This window comes from Thamnophis elegans, chromosome 13 (genome assembly GCF_009769535.1).
Source record: "Thamnophis elegans isolate rThaEle1 chromosome 13, rThaEle1.pri, whole genome shotgun sequence".
Lineage (NCBI taxonomy): Eukaryota > Metazoa > Chordata > Lepidosauria > Squamata > Colubridae > Thamnophis > Thamnophis elegans.
The window spans coordinates 36908549-36933743 of NC_045553.1; the positions used below are offsets into that span (position 1 = coordinate 36908549).

Sequence of the window (25195 nt, forward strand, 5' to 3'; positions counted from 1 at the left end):
CTCTGTGTCAGAGGCAGAGACGGGGACGAGGCCTTCTGGCAGTGATCAGGTACCTATGGAGCTAGACAGCAGTGAGGCAGAGGAACAGCTGGAGCCTGTTCCCAGTGTTGCAAAGAGAACTCCTCAGAAATCAGGGTAGACCTGGGAGTAAAGTGCCAGGTGGAATGTGATTGGCCCCTCCCATAGGAAATAAGAGAGGAGCGAAAGGGGAGTGGGCTTTTGCGGGAAACAATTTGTTTGTTAAGATTCATTTCAGGAGTGTGAAAATCTATCCGTGAATCTCAAGAGACTCTGTGCCCAGTCTTTCCTTGCACAGCACCTCATTTGGAAAATATTTACAGGGCAGGTTTCCAAGCTAGATAAGGTCTGTGATCACAAATATTCCTTTGAAAGACTGTTTGCCAGGCCTTGCTGAATGCGAATGAGAAGAATTCACATTCGTTTAATAAAAGGGGGTTTGTCAGAACCAGAACTCTGCCTCGTGCTTTTTGGGGAAGCCTGGGTCAGAACAGGTTTTTTTCCCCCCCTTATATTGGCAAGGATTAACTAACTTAAGACTCACTAAAGCCGAAACCAAAAAGAAAGTGCCCATTACATCAACAAGATCTTTCCGCATGAAAACAGGGTCAGTTTATTGATCCGCTGATGAGCACCAAGATGGCATGCAGCTTTAAACTGTATGGTTTATTTGATAAACTTGGCAGGTTGTTTCTAAGCAGACCAGTAGGACTTCGCCTTACGCCTGTTTGAAAATGGGATTGTTGATGGAACTGGTGAGTCTGATTATTGTGGTACTTTATCAGGCTCACCTGATACTTCCTCCTTCCCAGCTTCTTTGTTTGTCGCTCCAGGTTCCTTCCCTTCTTCATCTTCTTGGCCTTTCACTTCTTTTCTTGCTTTGTATCCTCGGAAAATGGACTGGATTTTCACAGCAGCTTGTTCTTCCGATAAGGTCCCTTGAATATCCACCACTTCTTGGTCTTCTACCTTCTTTACAATTTAAAAGAAAATCAAGGTTACATTTCTCACCTTTGCATTTTGCCCACCGGGTTTCAAAAAGGGGTGTACAGAGGGAGGGAAGGAAGGAAGGAAGAAGAAAAATGAAACTACAATAAATGAAAATCAAATCTTTAGAAGACTGATGCTGAAGTTAGGTGGAGAGTAAAATGCATCTTGCTTTTGTTCGGTTTAAAATATATATTCCCACCCACTCCCTCCCCCCAAAATCTGTAGGGCTATTTTGAATATTAAACTCTGTAAATACCACTTGGGCAACTTTTGCTCAGTTTTCAAAGAAAGTTTTGGCTGGTACAAATGTCCAAATTAATACTTAGATAACACCAATCATTAATGCTTAGATGAGACCAATCCACCACAAATTTATCCTATTTGGAAAAAGAAAAATACCAACATAAAGGTTCTTAGCGTGTACTGGTCAAATTAAGAGGTATCTGGTTTGTCCAGTCACCGTTATGGAAGCTCCCTGCTGGGGAGTAATGAGCTTCATTACTCATCTGGGTGGCCTCCAAAATCTATTAGTGTTGTTTGGGGTGAAAAAAAGGGAAGAGGGAGCATTATTTACACTGCCTGCACTGGTACATCAAGAATAATATAAGTAATAAAAGATAATATAAACCTTACAGCTAAATAAAAGTACAAGCTGCAGTTTCATGCTATCTATATCTTTAGTTTTATTTATACAGAATGGATGCAAAGGGTAAAACAGACAAAGTTAAAATAGTTTTAAGTTGTAATAACTTCGCTGGGTAAATTTAGCAGTGTTTAAGGCTGCTAAAATACGTACAAGAGTTTGCAATGTGTCTTGATGGTTAAAACTGGTGGGATTTAAGAAACAATTTAAACTGTGCTCTGAGTGGGCACCTCTATTCTTTGTTCATACATATCTTCACTGAAAATTCATAAAAAAGGTGTTGCATTTTTAGCTATATTTTTTCTTTATTAAATCTAAGTCTAGAATATGAGTAACATAGAAGAGGCAATTTAAGTCTTCAGGGAATATGTGGGCATTTCTTTATGCCAAACAGTTTTGGACATAAGAGTATTTACTAATTTCAGTGAGATAAATTCTTTCAATTGTTTAACTTCAAATGGAAAAATTGCTAATGGGCCTTCATCAATTTGACCCTTGTTGGATCCCATATAAAATTAATATATTGGTCCCTATGATAGTGGAGAACCACCCTGACATTTTTAGGCACACCGAAGTCAGCAACTATTATCTACAACGAAGGCTAGTTTAGAAAAGGTATGCAATTAATCTCTGGGAAAATTACTTACTGGTTTTTCAATAGTTTCTTCTTTCTCTTCCTTTTTAACTCCATCTCCTGGTGGTGCAAGTTCCTGAAAAAGCAATAGGGTATTATTGATGCATGAAACCCTATTGGTACAGAGTCTCAGAGGCCCTGAGTCTCTCGGTAATAGGGCGGCATACAAATTGAATAAACTACAACTAACTAATCCCCCCCCCCCCCCCCCCCGAATTTTGATGCAAGCAATTGAAGTGGTAACTGAGCACTGGTGACAAAATTGCTAAATGTATGCCAAGCTCTTGTTAGGCTCCATACAGAATCCATTGAAATGATTATTTAAAATAGAGATGTCAGATTCGATTTCATTGAGGGCCGTATCAGGGTTGTGTTTGACCTCGCAGGGGCTGGAGAAGGCGTGGCCAGCTCGACGTCACTTGTGTCATCGGGGAACCTGTGGTGGCCCAAGTACTCTGCCATAGAAAACGGGCTCCCAAGCTCCGTTTTCAGCTGCGACAACCTCCTGCAACCCTCTGCCAGTGAAAACGGAGCTTGGGAGGGACGCATGTGGCCCTTATGAGCTCCGTTTTCGCTGGCAGAGGCACTGCGGGCCAGTCCTTCGCTGTTTCCAGAGTGGCCTCGCGGACCAGATCTAAGCACCGCACAGGCTGGATTCAGCCGCCTGGCCTTGAGTTTGACACCCTGGATATAAAATGATGTTGTAGTAAGCCTTTTCATAAGGAAATAAGTGGTGTCAGTCTTTTTTATGGGTATACTTATGCATGACGGGATATTTTAATGCTAGAGCAGTCACAGGATAAAGCGAGTGAATTTGAATTTCAATAATACGGGAAATTTTAGATTCCCACTCATCATTTTTCTAAATAAAGCTTTTCACAAATCTTTGCTGTATAAATTAATTATTGTAAGATGTCCAGAATTGCATCTCAGCGAGATGAGCAGCAAATAAACTTAATAAATAAATAATCCACATTCCTTTGAAAATAGGCCAATGATCCAAATTAACCTCATGCTTATTATTTTTAATCCGGATTTTAATCTCCTATATTTTCTTTAGTTTCATTCAAAGGCCTGAATGCGGGAGTCATTCACTATGTAACAGGGGTCTCCAAACTTTGGCAACTTTTAAGCCTGGAGGACTTCAACTCCCAGAATTCTGAGAGTTGAAGTCCGCCAGCTTAAAGTTGCCAAGGGTGGAGACTCCTGTTATATAATAACACTTACATTGAAAGCACGGTTATTGTAGAATCGATCCTCTAGTTTTGCTCCCCATTCAGTTGGATCATATCCGGTTTCTGAAAAGACATGACTTTTTTTGAAAAAAATAATGACGTCTCTTAAAAAAAAAACTTCCTGGTCAAATAGTGCTTAATTAAATTGAGAATTATGATGACCCTGGCATTCCTTTAAGAACAGTCAAGATTTCTTAATTGAAAAAAGGTAAACATGCACATGTAACTCAACAGCTTTTCAATTATGTGTAATACAGAGGAAAAAAAAATCAGGGCCTAGGACAGGGATGGCTAACCTTTTTGCCATCATGTGCCAAAAGCGGGAGGAGTGTGGGGTTGCATGTCCACACCCATAATTTGATGCGTGCCCGTGCATGTGCACGTAACTTCCTGCACATGCGCGCGAGACACCCCGCCCCCGCCTTCCCCCTGCTTTTGGCACCTGATGGCATGGTGGACCAGTTTTTCGCCCTCCTCAGACTCCAGAGACTTTCTAGGAGCCTGGGGAGGGCAAAAACGGCTCATTTTCAGACTTCCGTTTTGCACATTGGGCAAAAAATGGCCCACGTTTGTTCCCAAACTTCTGGTTTGTGCGTTGGGCAGTTTTTCACCCTACAGAGGCTTCTCTGAAGCCTCTAGAGAGTGAAAAATGTCCAAAAATCAAGGCATGCGTGCTGGAGCTGACAGGGCAATGCCTTGCGTGCCCTCAGAAATGGCTCTGCTTGCCACCTGTAGCACACATGGCATAGGTTCACCATCATGGGTCTAGGACAACTGGCCCTGGCTATTTCTCTGTGGCCAACTCATCACATGACAATTTAAATCAGGGAAATGCAAGCGAGGGACAAGTGGATTTCTGGGACTCCACGCTCTGGCTCACCTCAGCCCCAAAGACTTAAGCAAACCTAAAGCAAGACAAGGCCTGCTGAAATTCACTTTTCCCGCTATTGAGTTATGCCATGTTGAATAGTCTCACAGCGAGTCAGCTCGGGTGAGTTGGCTGTGGCAAAATGACTGTGGCAAGTCAGCCAGGATAAGTTGGCCATGGAAAGTTGTCTCATTCCAAGGAAAACAGGTGTAACACTCTTTATATGCAGGATAATAGGTCAAAATTAAAACACATACATCCTCCCCAAAATTATATATATGATAGGATGCTTCAACAAATGATATGCATATATAGTAAAAAAGGTAACTCAAACCTACCAATCTGAGCATAACACAACGAAGGTATTGAGAATAGGCCCATTCAGAACCTACATAGTGGCTAAACTTGTCAACCCTTGTCAGCCCTTCATCAGTTTAACAGAGAATCTGGATAGCAAAAAACATTCCTGAGAAAGAAAAATGCCACATGATGGATACCTAAATGAGTAAACGATGGTTTCTTGCAAACCAGATGAAGCCCCAGAATGCAAATGTATGTTAAAAAGCTTGACTATAGTCAATTGAAACTTACTTTCTCTTTCAATAAGGAGAGATTCAAAATACTTGGCTGCAAAACTTGGTATATCATCAGGCTGGTTTCTTAAGACTTCCCTGGCGAGCCCTTCAAGCAGATTGGCAAACCCTGGAGGAATGCGTTGAGTGGTGTTTGAGAACGGAATAGCCATTGTTTCTGAAAAAGTTTCTTTTATACCTAGAGTTCGGTTTACAAGAACAATCAGTGAGACTTACGATCTAAGTAAGATATTACATGTTGGATAAAAAAATAAGGTAAAGGTTCCCCCTGACCAGTTGTATCTGAGTCGGGGTGGGGGGGGGTCATCTCTGTTTCTTAGCTCAGGGAGCCAGCATTGTCCAAAGATGTTACCCTGTTTCCCTGAAAATAAAACATCCCTGGATAATAAGCCCAATCGGGCTTTTGAGTGCATTCGCTAAAATAAGCCCTCCCCCGAAAATATTGCAACACAGCAGCAGCCATGAGGTAACCATGCTTGCCACCTCCTGCACCTCAATAGCAATAGCAATAGCAGTTAGACTTACATACCGCTTCATAGGGCTTTCAGCCCTCTCTAAGCAGTTTACAGAGTCAGCATATTGCCCCCAACAATCCGGGTCCTCATTTTACCCATCTCGGAAGGATGGAAGGCTGAGTCAACCTTGAGCTGGTGAGATTTGAACAGCCGATCTGCAGAACTGCAGTCAGCTGAAGTAGCCTGCAGTGCTGCACTCTAACCACCTCCCCAAAAATAAAGCCAAGCGCCTATTTTGGGGATCAAAAGAAAATAAGACCCTATCTTATTTTGGGAGAAACACGGTATATATGGGCCCAATCCACCTGACAATCTGGTGTTGTGTCAAAAGTATGAGGAGGAAGGACTATTATGTATTTTTGCCACCTTGAGTTACTAAAGGCAGAATAAAAAATTAATAAGTAAATCTGAATGTCAAGCTCACACTATTTAATCTTATTTTTAAATTAATACATAGTATCTGATTGTAACAACACTTCAAACAAGGAATTGCTTTGTTCTGAACCAGACTACTAGTCTGCTTATCTCAGTATCACCCAATCCAATTTGAAACAGATTATTAAATTGAGGAATATAGAGAATTAAGTTTTTTTTTAAATTTACTCTCACATAGACATAAAAATGTCTGTTTGCTATTGTTCAAGCTTAGGTTTTACAGAAGGGGTGTCCATCCAACCTTGGCGACGTGAAGACTTGTGAATTTCAACTCCCAGAATTCCCCAGTTAGAACGGGGATGGCTGGCTGGGAAATTCTGGGAGTTGAAATCCACAGGTATTCAAGTCACCAAGATGGGATATTCCTACTTTAGAGTATTTTACTTTGCCCTTCTTAGCAACATTTACTATTGAATAGACTCATCAGATTTTCCGTGAAAAACGTGGCACAAAGCAGGGTTACCAAATGGAAGCCTGCTTAAGACACAGAAGAAGCCCTCACCCAGCATTCCCAGCCATGCTTGCTGGGAACAATGGGGATTGTATTCCTGTACCTCTAAAAGTTGGGGAAGGGAGCAATAATGGAATCCTCTTCCTGGTGGGATGAAATACAGCTAGCCTTCGACTTACGAACACAATTAAGCCCAATAGTTCTGCTGGTAAGTGAGACATTTGTCAAGTGAGTTTCACCCCCATTTTACCACCTTTCTTGCCACTGTTGTTAAGTGAATCACTGCAGTTGTTAAATGACTAATATCATTGTTAAATAAATCTGGCTTCCCCATCGACTTTGCTTGTCAGGTCACAAAAAGGGACCACATGACCCCAGGACACTGTGACCGTCATAAATATGAGACAGTTGCTAAGAATCTGAATTTTGATCACTGTGACCATGGGAATGCTACAAAGGTTGTAAGTGAGAAATGGCCATAAGTCACTTTCGTCCGTGCAGTTGTAACTTTGAACGGTCACTAAACGAACTGCCTGTACTCTGGCAGGGACTACCTGTACTCTGCCCATGCTCAAAGGCGCTCTTATTCTGAGGCAGCCAGGTTCCTGGCCTGCCTGCGCCTCTTCCCTCCCAGGCTGGAGCTATCAATACGGAGGGAGGCGCTCAGCGCCTCCACGCCGCCACCCCGTCCTTTTCAGCTCCCCGACCCGCCAGGAGGATCATTCCCAGGCCTCCTTTTACCCTTCTACTCCTTTGCCCGCAAGGACAGAGACCAGCGTCCTTCCCGTTGCTTAGCAACTCCAATTAAGACGGCAAGCGGGGCGGGTCAAAGGAGCGGAAAATCGTGCGGTTGGCTTCTCTGGTCTGCCGACCCCGTTTGTTGATTGGATGAAGTTTCCGCCCTTCAACGACCAAACCTTTTCCTCTCCTCCTCCTCCCTCTTGAAGCCCGCCCCCAACTAAAATCTCGTCCCGCCCCGATGCCTCAGCGTGGTTGGTTTCTCCTAGGTCGGCCCACTCCGCCTGCCGATTGGCTGCGAGCTCCGTCCTTCAGCCACCAAACCTTTCCCCGCCCGCTTCCCCCCCCTTGAGCCCGGCCCCATTTAAAATTCGGTCGTCCCCCCCAGGTGCCTCACCGCGTTCTCGGTTGTTTTTCTGGGCGCCGGTGAAGGAGGCGGTGGCGCGGCCGAGGTTTTAAAGTCCAAGCGGGGAGCCTGCGCTCCTAGTGCGTCTTCTCAGGGCCCATGGAGTGGGGACTCTGCGGGCTGGGCGGGCCTGAGGCCGCGCTTTAGACGGGCCCCGGGGCGGTGACGTCACAGAGGGGGCCGCGGTGACGTCACACACCGGGCCTCTTGGCAACCTGGCGGGGGTCTCATGGCAGGTGGGGGGGGGGGCTCCGCCCGGGTTACGCCGGTGGGGAAGCTCTTCCACCCCCACCCTCCCGAGGCTTTGCAGATGGGGTGGGCTGTGAGGTCGGTTATGGGCGCCGAGGGCCCCGCACTATGGACTTTGTAGTACTTGCGATGTGGTTTTTGTAGTACTGTTGTTGCACTTGGCCAACTTGCATGGGTTTTTTGGGTTTGTATTTTGCAATTGGCCCTTTTCAAAATGGGTGGCTCATGATTTGCCCCTGCCTAAGCTTTAACCTTCAGGAAAAGCCTCCCTTTTAGAAGCCAGGAGTGGCAAAAGGGCTTATTCAGATGCCTTGTAAATAACAAGCTTCGTTTTCAGTGTTCTCAAGCCTCCCAGGAACAAAGAGAGAGAGAGAGCCAGTATTGAGGCTCAGTGATGGGAAGTGTTGAAAATGTATCTTACATATATCCATTCTGACATTTTTCTTTGCAAATGTCCCTTTTGCTTTTATCCAGAGTACAGCGCTCCTTTCAATCTTAGCTGGAATACAGATACCGATTAAGAGAATTGGAAGGGACCTTGTAAGATCATCTAGTCCAGTGGTCTCCAACCTTGGCAACTTTAAGACTTGTGGACTTCAACTCCCAGAGTTCCTCAGCCAGCAAAGCTGAAGTCCACAGGTCTTAAAAGTTGCCAAGGTTGGAGACCATTGATCTAGTCCAACACCCCACCCCACCCCCAAGCAGGAGATCCTATTACACTGTGCTCCCATGTTTTAATTCTTAGGCCGTAACTAGACAGATGACTTTTCCCTACCCAATCAAAAACTTTTTATGTATGCAAACTATAAAAAGGGAAGGTGCGATTTCTCCCCTTTGTTCTCTCTCTTGTGAAATCAATAAGAGAACCCTTTTCATTTGAAATGTTTCAAATGAATCCTAAATCAATGTTTCTGGAGGGAGGGGCACCAGGTTGCTGAAGGGGATATTAGAGCAGATATTAGAATGCAGACACAAGGCTGGATTTACCCATCAAGGCCCTACAGCATATCTTCGAACAGAGGTTCCCAACAGGGGTGAGATGATATTCCAGGGGATCTGAAAACGTGGGTTTAGAAGTTTCAAAATTATAGTGTGTATGCATAATTATATGCACATAATTATTTACTTTTGTAAGTGGTGCGAAAATATATCAGAAGTGTTCTGGAGGTGTGGGGTAGAGAAAAGGTTAGGAACCCCTGTCCTAGAATGTTGTAGGAAGCTCTCTGTCATTTCCATATTAAGCTGCTGGGCAGATTTAGCCACTTGGGGCTTATTCCAAAATAATTTATTTTTTATAATAATTTTTTTTGTATAGAAAATTAAAATACAAACTCCAAAGGAAAAAGTGGGGTTTTTTTCTCCGGCGTTTGTATTTTATTTTTTGAATAGTTCAAAGAACACACGATTTGTTATTACCGTATATACTCGAGTATAGGCTGACCCGAATATAAGCCGAGGCACCTAATTTTACCACAAAAAAACTGGAAAAGTTATTGACTCGAGTATAAGCCTAGGGTGGGAAATGCAGCAGCTACCGGTAAATTTCAAAAATAAAAATAGATACCAATAATGTTTTTGAATATTTATTTCAAAGAAAAACAGTAAACTAGCGGTGTATTCAATGAAATACTTCACTCACCTCATGATGCTGATGTCCCGCTGTGATGATGATGTCCCGTGCAGCCGCGGGAGCGATGTCCCGCCTCCTATGACACACGGCACAGTGATTCCTATCATTGGATCACTGTACCAGAGGAGGTGGGACATCGCTATGTGGCTGCTTGCCATAACAAGGAGGAGGTGGGACATCGTTGCAGAGCGGCAGGAGGGGGAGGAAGGGGAATCGTAAGACAGCCCTGCATTACATTAGAACGTGAGGAGGGGGGATGGTGCTGTGCGCGCTGCGTGGCAAACTGACACAGAGGGAGGGGAAACTCACAGGGGCACTGGGCCATTCACGAGTGTCACCCAGCGGCATGGCCCCGCCCCTTTTTCTCCTCCATTTCGGGCAAATTTTTCACTGACTCGAGTATAAGCCGAGGCGGCTTTTTTCAGCCCAAAAAGTGGGCTGAAAAACTAGGCTTATACTCGAGTATATACAGTATCTATGAACCCAATGTATCACCAAAATTTCCATTGCTAAGTATGTCATTATGTATAAACCCAACACTGCAGATAATAGTGTATTGTCATGGCCAAAAATGTGTGCTCTTTCTCACCATCCTAAGCATCTGCTATGGCTTTTGCCAAGGGTGTGTTTTCTGTCTCTCAATCTATCCAGCACTCCTGGGATGTCCTGGTGATTCCCACATGAGTTTGCACACATGTCCTTCCTTGAAATGCTTAGCTGACCTTTCAGAATACTATACAAGCCATTCTTTCAGAGTAAAGAGGATAACGTTTCATAGAGGGATGTCAGGGTGAAGTTGCAAAGAAGAAATGGGGCAGGAAGCAAAAGGTGGCTAGTTTACACACAAAAGCATTATGTGGATTGTATCCAGGCTTAGTGAATAAGCTAGATTTTTTTTTAAAAAAAAAAACCCTTTTAATTGGGGAACCCAGCCCCTCAATGTACTAAGCCCAAATTGTGGCTTTGCAGAGTTACAAGTGCCAATAATGTAACAAGTGAGATAGATTTGAATCAAAAAGAATTTCTCAGGAGGTACTAGGAAACAGTCAACTGCTTTGCTAGCCTTACAGCCTCCCCCCCCCCCCTTTCAGAGGTTACTTTCTCCCTACCACCCCTACGTTACTTCCTGGCTTGGATCAGCCCAGTGTGAGGTCACAAGGAGATTACTGTCTTTAAAATACAGACTCCGGATATTCTCTGCTCCCCGAATTGCATGCTCTGACTTTGTGACTTCATGTTGTCAAAATAGACGATGGAGACTTCCTTGCTATTTACGTTGCTCTTGACTTGCACAGCAGGTGAGTGAGAAAAGACAGTTTCTGCCGCTACTTGTGAATGGGCACTACTGGCCAGGCAAGTGCAATCTGGAGGAAACTCTCTGTTGAAAATACAATAGCAGCATTTAGCTGGTAGGAATTTGCTTCCCTTCCTTGATGCTAAGCTTCCATCAGATGCTTTTTGTTTGTATCTTGTACAGGATGAGCTTCCTTGAGCAAAATCCTGAACAAAGTTTGTTTAAGCGTTTGGTGAGGATAAGTCAGATAATTAGCTCATCTCAGTGGAGGAATAACTTTAAACATATTTACAAAGAAAGTCCCTTGAGTTCAGTGCCCCAACAGAATTTACTCCTGGGTGTATTCAGAATTGCATCTTTTTTCAGAGTTTTGTTAACAGTTTGTTGCCCCTTTGATAAAGGGTTTATTATATTTTCTTGCAATTTTCTCAGACTTTTCCAATTTTTATGTTGTATCCTGAAAAGCAGCATGCAGTTTTTCCTAATACACAACAGTAAACGGAAACACTACTTGTTTGGCATCCTGCCTTAGCCCAGCGACTGTTTCTTATATTGCATATCCGATGGCCTATATTCTGTAGCATCTGCAAATATAGGAGAGTATGAAACAAACGAGGCTGTAACTCAGTTAAATGCTAAAGTGATTCTTGCTAACAGAGATTCAAATGATGGGAGAAAGATATTGGCTGTTGAAGCCTTAATTTAAATGTTTACCCTCCAATATTTATCAATCTATATTTCTAATAACACTCTTAAAATGTACTGTATTTTTCAAAGTATAAAACACCTTTTTCCTTCAAAAAGGAGGCTGAAATACAGCATTTTTTTTGCCTCACGAAACCCCATCCCCTTCACCAAAATGGCCGTGCATAGCCTTTAGGAGCCTTGAAGAGTGCTCTTGAGGGCTGGGGAGGGCAGAAATGAGCAAAAAATGGGCTGTTTTTTGCTCAATTTTGCCCAACCCTCAGGAGCACTCTATAAATCTCCTAAAGGCTATGCATGTCCTTTTTTTTTTTTGACAAAAAAGGGCCGTTTTTTTTGCTCGTTTTGGGGGGGGGGCACCCCCCAGGAGCATTCTACAAGCCTCCTAAAGGCTATTCATGTCCTTTTTGTTTTGTTTTTTTTGAAAGGCTCAAGTTTTGGGAGGTCTGCAAAGTGCAAAAACTTTTTTAAAAAATTTGCCTCTTCAAAATCTTGGTGCGTCTTATACTCCGGTGCTTCTTATACTCCGAAAAATATGGCAGCTAAGGTAGTCTCAAATAAAATATAAGGGGGCCGATTCTTTTCTCTCAGTCATTCAATGTTAGGGATATGATGCTATATATGTGTGTCTATTGGTGACTTTTAAGTAAATAAGTATAGGGTTGCCATAGCTGTAAGGGAAGGAGGATTTTTTAAAAAGTCTTTTTTTATGGCTTTGCTCATACAATATGCTGAACCAAGTTATTTAAAGGCTTAACAGCTGGGTTTGTGCAAGATGCTAGACTAGACTAAATGAGGAGACTGTCTTGTCGAGAAGGAAGAGAGGAAGGACAGTGAGCAGCAGCTTTGAGCTTTGCTCTCTATAGGAATTGTCTTCACATGTTAGTTAATTGATCAATCACATTAAATCAGACGTAAAGTGATATTTGGACATTAAGTGTGAAACCTACTGGGTCAGGCTGGACAGCCTCTTAGAGCCCCTTTACTTCTATATTAACAGCCACATAGACAGAGTTGGAACTTGCAATAGAAACAGGAAGCCTGTGCCTAACCACAAAATATCCCTATGTCAAAAAGCCTATGTCGAAAGTCCAAGGTTCAATTAAAGTTCGTTAATGACACGTACTCCATAAACAAAAGAAGAAGTAAGACCCCATCTCCTTATAAGGCTTTCTCCTCGAGGTAACCACTAAGAAATGTGTTAAGTATTTCCATGTTGCAATGCTTTTGAGAATGTATAAGAACGTGTGCTTCGATAATTAAGGTTGTTCAGAACTTGCAATGCTAAGCCATGGGCTAGCTTTCTGAACCTGGCTGCCAAATAAACTTTTCCTGTATCCTGAGAAGTCTAAAGCCTGTCATTTTCTGCAACATTAAGCTGTATTTGCTTAGGCACACAGGAAGTGTATTTGATTAAGCTGGGTTCAGCATATTGAATGAAGACAACAATGCACTATTTAAATCCATACAAGCAATGGCAAGAAGGCAAAGTGTGCTCTGTTTTTCTCCTACAGTGGGGAGGGAATCAGGGATGGACTATAGACTCGGTCCCCTCCCTAGTCACAAAGTCACATTTGACCGAAGTGGTCTCTTTTCAGAGAATTGGGCTGAAAAATAATGTTCACACATAAAGATACAGACACATATACTATGTCATACTTTCCTAAAAACTAGTGCTATAAAAGTGGAATTCCAAAGATCCTACCAGATAGGGAAATGGGAGATTGTATGAATGCATGGTGGGGAGAGCAACAAAAAAATGGTTTCAGTCGAAAAAAAAAAAAAGGAAAAACATGATCACGTGAAAGAGAGCAGCAATGAAAGTAGTTGCGTAACCTTCAAAGGTTTTTTTAATGCGTCTGAGATGTATGCTTTCTTTCTCAGTAATATGCTTCCTTGATAATCTCTAGTGAATTGCGAGCGATTTTTTTTTGCTGTTCAGAAATGTCTTCGGAATTGAATGGTTGTACCCCAGCACAGGCATTTCTGGAGTCTTTTTGAGAAGCTGAAACTGTAAACTGGATTGTTGTGCCTTTTTGTCTGCCTCAGGTGCCAAGTTCTACTTTGCTTCCTATTATGCTGACCACATGGTACTCCAGAAGGAACCATCTCGTGCAATCATATGGGGCTTTGGAGAGCCTGGTTCTAAGGTGATGCTGACACTCTTCCAGAATCATAGTGTTGCGACCAAAACGGTACAGATTGAAGGTAATCCATAATAATAGCAATGTGTCCATGGCTTCCTTGTCCTAATGCCCATGCATAGAATATAAATAGAAGTGATCTTGGAGATCTTCTAGTCCAACCCCCTGCCTGGTGGTAAGAGACCCTACACCATTCTGGACAAATGGCTATCCAGTCTCTTCTTAAAAATCTCCAGTGATGGAACACCCACAACTTCCAGGTAAGCTATTCCACTGATTAATTGTTCTCACTGCCAGGAAGTTTCTCCTTAGTTCTCAGTTGGATCTCTTTAATGAGCCTAAGTCTATTCTTGTCCTTCCCTCAGGTGCTTTGGAGAATAGGTTAATCCCCTCTTTTCTGTGCCCCTCAAGTCCCGGAAGACTGCTATCATGGCACCCCTAGTTCTTATTTTCATTAGGCTAGACATGCCTAGTTCCCTTAGTTGGCAATGTTAGTTGCCAAAATGAGACTTCCATCTAGGATCATTCCATTCCTGTATGGGGTGGCTGTATATTTCCTTCTTACATTTCAGGCCATCAAGTTTAACTGCTGCTCTGTGCAGGGATCCAAATAAAGCTATGATTGTGGCACCTGGGTGAAGAGAACTGCTCTACCAAAGGTTTAGCAGGCTGTCGGGGAGAAGAAATATGGCAACAAATCACCAGTTTCTTACAAGAAAGTTAAACTTTGGTTATAACACAATAAAGAAACTGTCAAGAGGTTTAGTCATTTTAGAAAGATATTGATCTGTAATGTTTAGTTTGCACTGCTCAAAACCACAAGAGGCTAGTGTGGGAGTACCTTTTGACCCATCACTTTCTGTTCTGACCCCCTCCTCCGTCCAGTAACGAATGCCGAGACAAGCTTAATTGGAATGTACTTTATTAGCATGAAATCAAAACCTCGGTGGCTGAAAGCCAAGCATAACAAACAGATAAGGACCTTGGCAGCAACTCAGACAAGCCTTGGCAGCAATCCAGCCTGCCAAGCTAGTTACAAAAGTTCTCCAACTTTTAGTCAATGCGTTGACTTCTGCAAGAGGGGTGTGTGCACAAGCAGTCTTTTTATAGTCTGGAGAGGAACCTAATGACCACCAGCTGAGTGCAATTACCCCCTGTACTTGCGCAACTGTTCCTGACGCCTATTAGCTCTTCGGTGCCGGGCATCCAGGAACAATTCACTACTGACGTCCGGATCACTCTCCCTTGTCTCCTCCCCACTGGTCCAAGGCTCAGGGGCCTCCTGGTAGCTAACCAGCCTCTCTGCGCCCTGCTTGGAGTCAGAACCCTGTCCAGGGTCCTCCACATCTTCCAGAGCCGACTCATAGGGCTGCTCGCTGTCGGAGTCTGGTGGCAGCTCCAATGGCTCCTGCTGGGCCACAACAACTTTCTATGGATGACCTGATGGTGACAGGAAAGGTGCCATTTACCAGCTTCATTGTGTTCTTTTAGCTGCATTCCTTCCTTAAGATAGCCAGCTGTGTCCCAGCAAAGGCTGCAATCTGTTTTAGGTGGAGCTGCTTTTAGAGTATTCTAGTATAAAATGCTGCTGTTTAACCAATCCACTAGGAGTAAAATTTATTTCTGTTTGTTGCCATTTGTACCAGGCTTGTTTTAAAGAGCCCTTTTAATACTCCGAATCAGTGCTTTTTTCAAAGTTGGCAAGTTTAAGATGTGTGGACATCAACTCCCAGAATTCCCAAGCCAACCAAGCTGCTCTAAATCAAACATCAGAAATTTGAGATCCTTCAGATCAGGGGTGAAATCCAGCAAGTTCTGGAGAACCGGTAGTGGAAATTTTGAGTAGTTCGGAGAACCAGCAAATGCCACCTCCGGATGGCTCCAGAGTAGGGTGGGAATGGAGATTTTGCAATATCCCTCCCCTGCCACGGTTACCAAGTCACGCCCACCAAGTCACGCCACGCCCACCAAGGCACACCGGAAGTTAAAAAAAAATTGCATTTCACCACTGCTTTAGATGTTTTGCTGAACAACCCACAGCACAGTCTCAAGTCAGCCAGACCAACACTAATGGTTTCTGGGAGATATTGCAGGAAGCACCTGAAGAGCCAGGTTCCCACCAGGATTCTAAATTGCTCAGAAAATATTCCCAAATCACCTGGCTTCAGCCTTGGCAGTTCTGTTCTTTGCTTTTCACGTATGAGTGAATCGGCAGGTGCAAATGAGTGGGTCTTCTCAGCAGCGAGATCATAATTGTAGGCCACCTTCCTGGCACAGAACTTCTTTGTATGCTCCGCATCGCCTCTATTGTAATGCTGTTTTCTGCCCAATTTTATGGTAAACCTCAATCTATAAGCAAATAAAATTTGGCTTGTTATTAGTACATTCATTACTTTTTAATAGTTCCATGTAGATATCAAGCCTGGGATTTAATTTGTTTGGTTTTTTTCCTGTCAATATTATCAGAAAACTCTGAGACTTGGAAAATTATGCTGGATCCTGTGGCCCAAGGAGGTCCTTATACTATAGAGGTGCATCAGTACATCGAGGAAGAAATATTCAATATATCAATAAAAGATATCTACTTTGGAGATGTTTGGATTTGCAGTGGTCAGAGTAACATGGAGATGACCGTTTCACAGGTGAGCCCCATTCCTCTCAATTCCAGGTATAGTTTAAGGACTATGCAGGAGAGGGATCAGATGACAAAGCATTCTGGGAACTGGTATTGAGCCACTTAGTTCTGCTTATGGAGACACAGACTGAGAATTATTTTGTTAAAAGGACATTTTTGGCTTATTCTTATGATAAATTATCCTGTGATACTTAGGCTCTCAACCTAAAGTCCAGATTGTGATTCAGACATTCTGTCTTAACCATGATCTTATACTTATTGTTTTTGGTTTACTTGCTCTAACCTGCAGCTCTGTGGGTAATAGAAAACTAGATTGAAAACTATCTTACAGCTTCTAATTTCCAATAAAAACGAAGCAGGGTTTAGGAGTGGCTGCTTCCTTTTGTTTTTTTCATTCACCAAGGGCCAGTCGGCATTGGCCGGCGGATGGAATTCGGAGGAGGCCTAATCTGTGGGATCTGATCGGTCTATTGGAGGTAATTGGCAGCAGGCGGTCTCTCAAGTACCCAGGTCCAATACCATGAAGGGCTTTATAAGTGACGACTAGCGCCTTGAAGCGTATCTAGTTTGTTTTTTTGCTTTTTTAAAGGAAATGTTGGGACGCTGATGTGCTAGAATATTAACAAGGCAAAAGGAAGATCAGCAGATCACAGCTGATCCTAGCTTGTTCTGTTACCTGCAAGTGTGGACATACTTTATAAGACTTTTGTTTTTAATTGCAATTTTCAGTGGAATCTTCTCTGCTTCCTAGATATTCAATGCTAGCAAGGAGATGGAAGATGCACCCAAGTATCCCCTTGTACGGATATTTTCCACTGACCTTATTCAATCAGAAGTGGAACTGCAAGACCTTGGAGACATCAACTTGCAGTGGTCCATTCCAACCCCCAGTAAGCCTGACTTAAGTCAAACTTCTAGCAAGAAATCAGCAGCATCAATAAGATATTTTTCATGTTATGATTGATTGGTGGGCTGAGAATGGGCCATTTTAGTTGGATAATGGCAGCTTGGCCAATATAACATATTTGGAGGAACATCAAGTATCGGAAGGCCAAATGGTGTGAGGGTTAGGCTTAATGATTTGAATGGGTCCTTCATACTTGATCTTTTTACAATGCATATTTTCTAATAAATTTAAGGTTATAGTTGTATTATTTACACTAAATGTAATAAACTGTTATAAAAATGTTATAAACTTTCAGAAAAATATTCCATTACACAGGAAACCTAGGCCATGGAGACTTCAGCTACTTTTCTGCAGTATGTTGGTTATTTGGCCGATATTTGTTCGAGAAACTCAAGTACCCTATAGGGCTGATAGATAGCTCCTGGGGAGGGACTCCGATTGAGGCCTGGTCCTCCAAGGAGACCTTGATTGAATGTGATCTGTTAGAGTATATTGAAAGGTAAGGAAAACTATGTCTGTTTTTTAATTAAACTGAGACACCCTCATTATGTTGCAAAGGAGTTACTGCACTTTTTACATGTATTTCAAGAGTTAAAGAACAACATCAGTTGGTGAAAGCGATTTTGCTAAGCAAAGCTTTCCTTTTTTCTGCCATAATGAAGTAGGTATTCAGGTGCCTGTTTTGGATATTTTTCATGAAACAGAAAAAAATGAAATTAAGATATAGGAGTTTGATGATTAGAAAAATATTACATAACGGGAAAAAATGAAAGTCATGTTGTAACCTTACAGTAAGAGGTTAATTCTAGTTTATAATTGTATGTGTTGTAACAGACAGTTGGAAGACATTTCTTTATATTTCCTTTCCTTTTTTTACACTTTCGTCTTGGCATTTTCTTTCTGTTCTCTTATTTCTGTTTCTAATGTTCTTACCTTTTAATTTTAAAAACTCTATTTGTAAATTATTTGTAAAAGTAATTCAGTAATATGACTACCAAGCTATCTTTTTTTTTAACAAAGAAAGCTCCCGATTTTTCAGAATCTGTGTGGTAAAAACTCCTTACTCGTTGTTTTTCCTGCTGTCTTACAGAAGTCCTCCTTCGTACCTCGATGCTGGACCCCGAAAACCATCCGTGCTGTGGAACGCAATGATTCGCCCTTTCATCAACATGACTATCCAAGGAGTTATATGGTATCAAGGTATGTTTGAGTACCAGTGCAAGATTGGACTGGAATGATGCTCCCCCTGCTAATGCATTGGACCTTTGTCTACTGCAGGGGAAGCCAACACTCTTATCAACACTGACATGTACAATTGCACCTTCCCTGCACTCATTGACAACTGGTGAAAAGCCTTTCATGAAGGATCCGATGGTCAAACCAACCAGCAGTTTCCCTTTGGCTTCGTTCAGGTAAGTGTATGATGCAAATGCGCTCCTGGGCAGGTTATTTGGGCTCATTTAAATCTGTCCCTTTAAATCAGTGGTAGTCAACCTGGTCCCTACCGCCCACTAGTGGGCGTTCCAGCTTTCATGTTGGGCGGTAGGGGTTTGCTGTAACTCTGCTTTATAAATTCTATAAAGTAAAGTTACTTCCCTACTTTATAAATCACCATTACTGTGGAACCGGTGGGCGGTTAGAAAATTTTACTACTAACAGAGATACAAAAGTGGGCAGTAGGTACAAAAAGGTTGACTAACCTTTAGTCTAACCTCTAACCTGCTTTAAATTTTGATGTCATCCTTTTCAAGATTATTGAATCTGTGTTATTCTATATTCTATAAGATGGAAGAATCTTCCTATCTAAATAGATGCCCTGTTCTCAAGCTTTTGATGTGAATGTTTTATGGTAGGTTTTCATCATAAAATGCAAGGGGCATATGCAGAAAAGTGGTATTTTGCTCAATCAGTCCGATCTAGCCTTAGATTTCTGTCCCTAATTATTTCTGAAATCCTTAATCAGTGATAAATACTGGTTCATATTTCCAGATTCATGCTTCCCTCTCCCAAGTGTTGGCTAAACTCACACATTGTTCTAAGTCAGCAATGGCGAACCTTTTTTGGCTCACGTACCAAAAGTGGGGGGAGTGCCGGGGGGGGTCGTGTGCAGGCATGCCGCACCCATAATGCAATGCGCAATCCCCCCCAGTGCGTATGCGTGCATGAGAGGTGCTCCCCCCCATTTTTGGTGTGCTTTTTTCGCCCTCCCCAGGCTTCAGAGGCTTTATGGGAGCCTGGGGAGGGTGAAAACAGCCTCCTCCCGCCCCCCCAGAGGCCCTCCGGAGGCTTCAGGAGCTTCCCTGAAGTCTCCAGAGGACAAAAAGTTCGAGAGCGGACTTCCGGTTTGCTTGTAGGGCCGGTTTAAGCCATCCAGAGCCCTCAAGGGCCTTCTGGAGGCTTCCCTGAAGGCTCCGGAGGACGAAAAACGACTCTACGAGCAAACTGGTTTGTCCGTTGGGCCGTTTATAGTAGGGCCGGTTTAAGCCCTCCAGAGCCCTCAAGGGCATTCTGGAAGGTCACTGAAGGCTCCGGAGGGCTTAAACCGGCCCTACGAGCAAACCGGAAGTCAGTTCCTGAACTTCTGGTTTGCCCGTAGGGACAGTTTTTTGCACTCCAGAGGCTTCAGGGAAACTCCTGAAACCTCCGGAGGGCCTCCGGGCGGGTGGAGGAGGCTGTTTTCGCCCTCCCCAGGCTCCTCTAAAGCCTCTGGAGCCTGGGGAGGGTGAAAAATGACCTCGAAAAAAGGCTAAAGTCAGCTGGCCTGCGCGCGCATGTGCACTGGCCAGCTGACAGGGCAATGCCTCGTGTGCCCTGACAAATGGCTCCACGTGCCACCTGTCGCATACGTGCTATAGGTTCGTCATCCCAGCTCTAAGTTGTAGTGGATTTTTAGTAATAAGATTATTGAAAAAGTCAGTGGACTTGTTTAGATAAGCAAACAAGTGACTGGATTTACACATATAGTCAACCAAAACTAAACAGATTATGACTCATTGTGATGCATGAATCCATACACACTAGGTAAGACCTCAGACCTCAACCCCTGCCTGTTTCAGCCATAGAGAACAGTGCATCAGGAAGTGTTAAGTGTTAAGCAGCAATCTTAACCATTAGGTTCCTAATAATGCATGTGGTTTTATGAAGCCACTGCTTTGTCATTCCCCAGTTTATTGTTTTCCTGATGCATTGGATTTTAATTCTCATAATTCTTCAGACAGCATGCCATTTTCCTGACTATAATTCTTATTCCTGAGAACTGTTAAGAGTTGATCCTGTACATGTGGAAGATAACATGCTGAGGAAGGCTGCCTATTATTGAGACAAATGGAATTGTGCAAAAGATTTTCCCACTTGCTGCTCTTATAGTGTAGAGGCCCAAGAATCTTGTGCCCTTTGGGCCAAGAAGGATTGTGTGTTGGTGAAGTATGGACTGTCTCCATTCTTGGATTGTGTATGTTTCTACAATCATAAGAGAGCCGAGGTGGCGCAGTGGTTAGGCTGCAGTACTGCAGGCCACTTCAGCTGACTGTTATCTGCAGTTCAGCGGTTCTAATCTCACCGGCTCAGGGTTGACTCAGCCTTCCATCCTTCCAAGGTGGGTGAAATGGGGACCCAGACTGTGGGGGCAATATGCTGACTCTGTAAACCGCTTAGAGAGGGCTGAAAGCCCTATGAAGCGGTATATAAGTCTAACTGCTATTGCTAACTGCTATTGCTATAACTGAGTGAATGATGGTTATTAAGAGTAAAGATCAGGTCTTCCACAGCTGTTCTGTCCATGATTTGTATGAGGGACTTTGAGGTTGAGTAGGAACTGGCTAGAATGGCAAGTTGTGAAATCCGTGGCTACCTTTTCTTGAAGATCTCCATTCTTTACCCACTTTCAGTTATGCACATATCTGCATGTGCAGATAAACGACAAATTTCCACGTATTCGGTGGCATCAAACTGCGGACTACGGCTATGTCCCTAATAAGAGAATGTCCAATACTTTCATGGCTGTTACCATAGATCTTGGCGATAATGAATCTCCTTATGGCAGGTACATTTTGAAATCGCTTGAGATCTGTCCTCTAATCTCCTGGAGGTTTTCTTCTCTCGTTAAAGAAAAATGCTTCTGTTTCCTTTGAAAACTGATACTCCATTGTGGTCACATCAGTCTTAGTAGAGGGAGTCAAAGATGACAGCGTCATAGGGAGAGGGAGAAACAAGGAGGTGGAATGTGTGAAGAAATAAGTGACGTGTACGTGGGAGGAGAAAAAAGTAGATGGGAAAACAGAAAAGGAGACTGTGACATTGATTTGGAGGGGGGAACCAAAGCTGGTTGAAAGAAGGGTGGGTGTCTGTTGATTAGAAGCACAGCTGAGACTGGAGGAGCAGGCTACGGGGTGACAACATTTAAGACTTGTGGACTTCAACTCCCAAAATTCCTCAACCACCATGTCTGGCTGGGGAATTCTAGGAATTGAAGTCCACAAGTCTTAAAAGTCGCCAAGATTGGAGACCTTTGATCTAGTAATAGATAGGTAGTACTCATTGGCGGTTCTCGAAAAAGGGACTGTTACCCTACCCTAGCAAAAGTGTTAAAAGCTCTTAGGTCATCTTAAGGATTTAACAAATTTATTCTGGGCGCAATCTGTTGTGGGCTAAACTTCTTATCATCTGATTAAATGGATTTTGTCCATTTATGGCAAAAAAGCAATTGCACTATAGTTTATAATGTCCCAAGCCTAAGACTGACTCTCAACAAGGAGAGGAGGACTGAAGAAAAGAGAGAGAGAGGTGGCAGATTATAAATAGAAAAAGACAAGACAAGAACGACAGGAGATGGGCTCTACAAGCCTTTGGCTGGCATTTATTAAATGTGTATGCCATCTATCTCTCTACCAAGCAGCTCTGATATCTATTCAGACTTCTTGTTCTTCATGAAATGGCGCCTTTACTTGCAGTTTTCATTTATAATATCGAAAGCTGTCAGCTGGATAGCCTTTTAAAATATGAGCATGAAAAAGAAAAGGGCCTGAGTTCCAATTGAATCTTCTCTTCCCTTTTCTTTGTCCTTCAGCATCCATCCTCGGGATAAGCGGACTGTGGCCTACAGGTTGCATCTTGGAGCACTGGCAGTGGCTTACGGGGAAAAAAGTATAATCTTCCAGGGACCCTATCCTCAGAAAGTGCAAGTGAATGTAACCCATGGGCTTCTTAATATCACCTTTAACGAATGTATTCAGTTGCGTCACATGGACAACAAGACTTTTGAGGTAAAAGACAAGGAAGAGATGTTGATTTAGGATTGCAACAGTTAGGGTCCAATGCAGTGGTGGGTTTCAAAAATTGTTCGAACCTACTCTGTAGGTGTGGCCTCCTTTGTGGGAGTGGCTTGCCACCCATGTGACCGGATGTGAAGATGCCGATGACACTTGTCAGAACCACCTTAAATTACCTCACACACAGCACTGGCATGCATAAGAATATGATGTAAACTTGTTTTTTAAAAGGGATCTTTGGTTTGCGTTAAAACAACTTCAACACACGCAATGTTCTGATTGCACCAAAAACACAGTAGTCATCCTTACCTTTCACAGAGGCACTGAGTTTTATAAATATGAGCATGATAGTGTAGAATAATCATATCCAAGGACCAGTGGTGGGTTTCAAAAAATTTTTGGAACCTCTTCTGTAGGTGTGGCCTGCTTTCCGGGTCCACTGGTGGAACCTCTTCTAACTGGTTCGGTAGATTTGATGAACTGGTTCTACCGAATAGGTGCGAACTGGTAGGAACCCACCTCTGGGCTAGGTCTAATCTCTTATAAATCCACCTCAGCTGCTGTAACGTTTCCCCAGTGAGATTAATAGACACTTCAAGATTAAAAGGATGAGATTTAGACTGGGGGGAATGACATGGGTAGAGACAGCAATAAGGACTAAAACTTCTGCTCACAAACCAATGCCAAGCCCTCAGCAGTTGTTGCTTTTTAAAGATGCAGAATCTGCAGTTTGAAGCAATTGCTCTCTCTTGCCTTTTTGCAGGTGTCTTGCTCTAATCAGAGACCAGGCAAGTGGGAACCCGCATCCATTGTGTCATCATCTTACTACTCGGTAATCCTGCAGAACCCAACCTGTCCGGATGGCATAAAAGGCTTGCGCTACGCCTGGTCCGAATGGCCCTGTGAATACAAACAGTGCCCCATTTACAATCCACAGGATTTGCCTGCCCCTCCCTTCATTACATTTTCCCTCAATAACCCTGCATGGATTTTGCTGTGAGTGAGCTAAGAGTGGAAAGAAGAATCAGCAGCTTATTTTGCAGACAAAAGAAAATGTGGTGCACACAGCCACAGCTTATATTTCTTAAAGCAGTAAAGCTCTCAGGTCGATGACCGCAGAGAAGAATTTTAAAAACGAGCAACCCAGTTACTTACTTGCCAGAAAGGTCATAGTAGGGAAGGTGAATCAGATGTCGGCGGTTCTTACTCTTGCTACCCACCTGCGGTGCCGTAATAACCGGAATTACTTTGTAAGTACTTCACTAGAAATCAAACCCCTTCTAAAAGAACCCCTGGTTACCTGCACACAACCAAGAGAGGCAGGATTCTGAATGACAAGGCATGATGGGTGATCAATAAAAGATTCCTCTGGGAACATGGACATTCCAGTGCATGTTTAAACATAAGCCCTTCTGAATTTAGCAGGTCAAGCTCCCAAGAACAGAGACGAGTTGGATGGGCCATTTGTAAGATGCCATGCTGGTCCAGCCATTTGCTGTTCTCTTGTCTGCAGCTGATCTGCAGAGGAGTGTTATCAGGAAAACAGGGAACAAATACTCAGCATTCTCCCCCTCCCACTCTCCTAGGCAACTTATAACAGGAGTAAGCCTAATACAGGTCACAGCTTTGTGCTAAAAGGAATGACAGAGCTATGGCATTCCAGATGTTGCTGGATGTCCTTGGCAAGGTGAGTGATGTTGGCAGATGCATTAAAGCGATATCTAGACTCTGTATCTTGTCTGCCCTGAACTACTATGGACCTCCAGATTAAAATAAGTGTCTTGGGATTCACTGTGTTCCAGATTTACCTTATGTCTACTATCACTTGCAGCAAATAAGTCTTGCAGTAAAAAAAAACCCTCCACTTTCAAATATAAAAAAGTTACATTAAAAACGCAATATCGCTTTACAAAAAATAAGAACATAGGAGTATATTTCTTTTTTCAAGCAAAATCTGTGGCTTCAGCCAAAATCCAGGGAGGCTTCTGCTATGTTGGGTTTGGGTCAACTTGATCATCTCACTTGTGTATGTATGTATGTATGTTGTATGTTTGTCTTAGATGAGCAACCTACCAAATCGATTGATCTGGTTATGTTAAACCAAAGTAGAAAATGGGAAACAATTGATTTATAGAGTTGTTCCCTGGATCAGAGTGAAGTTGGGTATAGTGTTTAGACCAGAGGTCTCCAAACTTGGCAATTTTTAAGTCTTGTGGACCTCAACTCCCAGAATTAGACAGACAGACAGACAAATGCCTGAGGTTTCCTAATAATGTATAGGAAACAATAATAGATTAATCTCTGTTAAATAATACAGACTTGAGGGTAAGAGAAGATAGATATTTCATGTGCTAAGATTTATTTCAGCTAGAGGATTCCAGATGGTAGAGATTATTTGACTTTGCTCTTCAAAAATTAACTTCTGGCATATAGATGGGTGAATCTGTCAGCTTCAGTATGTTGTGGATTCTTCATTTCGTTGATTTAACAATTTCAAATGTCCTATTTCCATATTAGGTATTTTTTAAAGCTGGAATCAAAATTGGTATTTTATTTTTAAATGCGTGCAATCATTTTGCAATTTGAGCTAAAGTGTGTATTTCTGTACAATCATTTTTTTTTTCCTAAGAACTGGTGTTTTCGCTAATACTGGCATTTGGGTACACTTTGCCCTTTTAATAAATCTAGGAGCTCTGCAAAATTCAGAGAAGTTGATACTTCAGAGGAGAAGTAAGTTTCAGCTTGTCTCGATCTGACAGTGCAAACTTTAAGTTCATAATTAAATATGGATCAGGTGACTTCTCCATCCATCCTTACCGTGGAACAGCTGTTGCTCCTGGA

The 25195-nt window shown here is 42.8% G+C and overlaps 2 protein-coding genes across 3 annotated transcripts; one reads left to right on the top strand and one right to left on the bottom strand.

The window, feature by feature from the left end:
- Positions 1 to 607: 607 nt before the first annotated feature.
- On the bottom strand, positions 608 to 7643 carry SPA17 (sperm autoantigenic protein 17). 2 transcript variants are annotated; one of them, XM_032229353.1, is made up of 5 exons: positions 7518 to 7643; positions 4980 to 5159; positions 3513 to 3583; positions 2299 to 2361; positions 608 to 990 (listed from the first exon to the last, which is right to left on the bottom strand). In XM_032229353.1, exons 2-5 carry the CDS (start codon positions 5131 to 5133, stop codon positions 784 to 786), a joined length of 495 nt encoding a protein of 164 aa, XP_032085244.1. In that variant the 5' UTR covers positions 5134 to 5159; positions 7518 to 7643; the 3' UTR covers positions 608 to 783. The 2 variants fall into 2 exon arrangements, with proteins under 2 accessions (XP_032085244.1, XP_032085245.1); XM_032229354.1 differs by lacking the exon at positions 7518 to 7643 and adding an exon at positions 7124 to 7221.
- SIAE (sialic acid acetylesterase) lies at positions 7537 to 24250 on the top strand. Its single transcript, XM_032229352.1, is given in 10 exon segments — positions 7537 to 7606; positions 13451 to 13609; positions 16012 to 16187; positions 16932 to 17070; positions 17403 to 17586; positions 18178 to 18287; positions 18366 to 18499; positions 20975 to 21129; positions 22153 to 22348; positions 23118 to 24250. Coding segments are annotated over 9 exon segments (1452 nt in total). The 5' UTR covers positions 7537 to 7606; positions 13451 to 13488; the 3' UTR covers positions 23355 to 24250.
- The last annotated feature ends 945 nt before the right edge of the window (positions 24251 to 25195 follow it).